The 3,372-nt window shown below is 38.2% G+C and overlaps 1 protein-coding gene across 1 annotated transcript; it reads right to left on the bottom strand.

The window, feature by feature from the left end:
• Positions 1–341: 341 nt before the first annotated feature.
• LOC109860850 lies at positions 342–2,173 on the bottom strand. Its single transcript, XM_020440224.1, has one exon. It carries the CDS (start codon positions 2,087–2,089, stop codon positions 767–769), a length of 1,323 nt encoding a protein of 440 aa, XP_020295813.1. The 5' UTR covers positions 2,090–2,173; the 3' UTR covers positions 342–766.
• Positions 2,174–3,372: the final 1,199 nt, after the last annotated feature.

Here is a 3,372-nt window from a genome sequence, read left to right as displayed (position 1 = left end):
AACTTCACGAGACGTCAATCGACTTCTGTTATTTTCGGCTCTATATCGCTCGGCGTTCTTCTATCGCCTCACTATGTTATTTCTTATTCCTACTACTTTTTTTGTCTGCCAATTACCGCATTACTAAACAACGATAGAGACACGAATGAAAGCATCTATCCTTGTTTGCGTTTTGATCATTCCTTCTCCACAAAAAAGATAGGGAACACGCAGTTTATTTTTTATGTCTATGGTTTTGACTCACTTCTCCTTTCACATGCGCAATCTATTTCTTGTATGTCTATGATCTTTACTCGTTCAATACATATCCCGATATCAAACTGTTTCGAGATATGGTTTTCTTTTTTTTCACATTACTCTTATCTCGATCCCTTTTTAAAGGATATATGTAGTTTAATTACAAAGCCATGTAAATATACTGCTTTATTTATATAGTATAATACGAAAATGACAGTAACTTATAGTAATTTTTTATAAAATATGAATATATCATGTACGCATATAACATAAGATAAATGGCGAACATTTTGCATACCATCTCGACAAATCATTCTTAATCAAACGCGCAAATCTTTTCAAAATTATCAAACAAAATTCCCTGGTATTTACAATCACCAAAAAATTGGAAATAAAATCTTAACAAGGGAGCGTTGATTTCCTGTTAATTGACAGTTTTTTTATCATACGATATATGATTGTAAAGCAGATACACACTAAAACGCATATCCGATCCGAGTATGTGTTGTAAGTTAACATTCTATGCAAATTAAAAATTCGGACGATCCGGTAAACGGTCTTTCATCTCGAGTATGATCTCCACCATACGCATTTTGAACGCCGGTATGTTCTTGTAATGATCGATCATGATGTCGACTCGTTTGTCTCCGTACAAAATGTTTTCGAGTTCGTCGGTTGACTCGTAGAGCATACTTTTGATCTGCTCGTTAGATAGCAACATTATTTGCAGATTGAATCCTGCGTAAATAATGGCTATGTCACGCGCCTCCGTGTAACTTTTCTGAAATGTCGACCAGGGTAGAAGATTGTTTATATCAAAATTCTCTTCTGCCAGATTTTGAGCAAAGAAATCATAATAGATCCTCGCAAAAGAATTCAAATTCCTATCTCTGATAGCTCTAGTAGTGGTCAAATACAGGCAGCACATGAAGTCAATTGCCGGCGGAGCGTAACAAAGAAATTGAAAATCCACTAGGTAACAACCGTTCGGTTTGCCGACCGCGTCATATCGGAACAGCGTGTTATTCGCCCAGACGTCGCGGTGACAGGCAACGTGTCTGTATCCGCGCAACATTTTTATCACTTGCGTGATTTTTGGATACCACTTATTTATCTGGCGCTTAACAATTGCTTTGCCTTCGTTATCGAGTTCCTCAGTAATATCGACCATGGCGCAGAGACTTTTACTACTGGAGACGATCAATGTTTGCGTCACATTGTCGTTCTCGATTAAGAATACTTCCTTCAGAAGGTGTCCGTAAAAATCGAGGATGGTGCTGCCACTCTCCTGGCGAAGTCTTTCATCCAGTATAAGAGACTTTGAGTGCAGTCTCGCGAGGGATCTCAATAGCCAAACGCAATGCTCCTCATCGAACGGAACGTATTTGTCCGGTGTGACGTAGCCATCCAGTGACACGTCCTCCAGAACGATGATGACGTTCGGTTTGCAAAGGTAACACTCTACCATCCATCTCGGCGATTCGCTTGCGCCCATTTGCCGCGCCAGATCCGTATAAACGCCGATCTCTTTATTATATGTATCACATCTCTCCAGAAAACCGACCTGCGGGCTGTGAGACGGCGGCGGACATTTCGCAAAGAATTGTAAACTTTCCGTCTTCCCGTCCACTTTTACCGTAACGTGCAGACGATAATATTGGCCAAGAAAACCCTTTGACTCGTCAAGAGGATTCAATCTCCAGTAGACAAGTCGAAAGTTAGCATTGCCACCGAGTTTGCGTTCCAATATTTTGTTAATGTCGCAATCGTTTAGGAGAGACGTCTCATGATTATTCTGCGAGGAAATCGGTAACACAAAACACGTCTTGTCGTTTATCGTTGCCATTGTCATAACATCTGCTTGCACATTCACATAAGTAAGTTATATCGATAACTATACATCGAATTTATATCTGCATCGTTAACATATGCTGTGACGCTCGCTTATATGTAATTCTTATATGTAAAAGACAAAGGAGAAGGGATTGTTTCAGCAAACTTGACGGCGCGGATGACACTTCCGCAAATATTTGCCTTACTATCTTTGAAACATGAGTCGACAGATTGCCAATAGACGACTTGCGGCAAAGTGATATACTAGACAAATATCTCGCGAACCAACTGATGTATGAAATTTATGTCGTACCGTAAATCTGTCTGATATACTTGAGCAATGTGACGAGGAAACGAATCTCGGTGATATAACGCCGGCTCTGAGAAAAAAAGAGTGTCATGTATTGCGATAGGAGCGCGTCTGCATACCGGAAATTTACTGGCGCGGCTACTTCCGAACAAGCGCGCAGACCGCTCGAGAAAAATGTTGCGGGATGAAGCCGCGGAAATATTTGCGGTTTTGCGGCTTTTATCTTGAAGTATAATATTGTCACTCTACGACGATGAACAGTTGCAGTAATTACCGGTTTGTAGATTTTTCGGAGAAACATGCGAATTTAAAATTCAATCAAGATGTTGTGTATTGCAGTTGTACTTAATTCATCAGAGTTTATAATGATTGCTAAATTATAGTTTCATATGTGAAAACGGAACTTTAGATTATCACACGTATGCGTGTTAATAATTAACCCGTATCAGAACCTGCGTTACTAATAATTAATGTCACTAGCTAAACAGATTTAAGAAAATAAATCTGTTAACATTAATTATGTTATACACAAGAGCTACTGAAATATACAATATATTGTTTAATAAATTTACATAAGAGATGTTATTATCTAGCAATTGATATAATACACGTCGTGAAACAACGAGAAAAAACATGAAAGAACGTGATTAGGAGAATATAATAAGCACAATTTCAGGCCAAGAAACTGTTGAATGTTTGTCAGATCCTGTAAAACAATTTGCGGAAGAAACTTTATTCTTTCTCGTAATTTTTTTGTCCTTACCTACCTACTATAAACGCATCTAATTTTACAGAATTATTAACGGGGTCACTCTATATAGCCTTTTTGGCTTTGCTAAAGTAGCGATACCTTAAACGATATCAAAGATGATTCGATTATCTGCGTTCTGAAGCCGAGAATAAAACTCGCTAATATTAATGTGTACTATACACACAAAGTATATAATAATTTCGTATTACTTCTAATACGTAATAGTTTTTTTTCTCCGCAA

Source organism: Pseudomyrmex gracilis, unplaced genomic scaffold (genome assembly GCF_002006095.1).
Source record: "Pseudomyrmex gracilis isolate BER0280 unplaced genomic scaffold, ASM200609v1 scaffold_485, whole genome shotgun sequence".
In the NCBI taxonomy this organism is placed as follows: Eukaryota; Metazoa; Arthropoda; class Insecta; order Hymenoptera; family Formicidae; genus Pseudomyrmex; species Pseudomyrmex gracilis.
The sequence above is the reverse complement of the archived record's forward strand: the minus strand, read 5'-3'. Positions and strand labels throughout refer to the sequence as shown.

Bases quoted from the DNA above. Each gene is read 5' to 3' on its own strand.
- LOC109860850 (XM_020440224.1), bottom strand. From the start codon at position 2,089: ATGACAATGGCAACGATAAACGACAAGACGTGTTTTGTGTTACCGATT.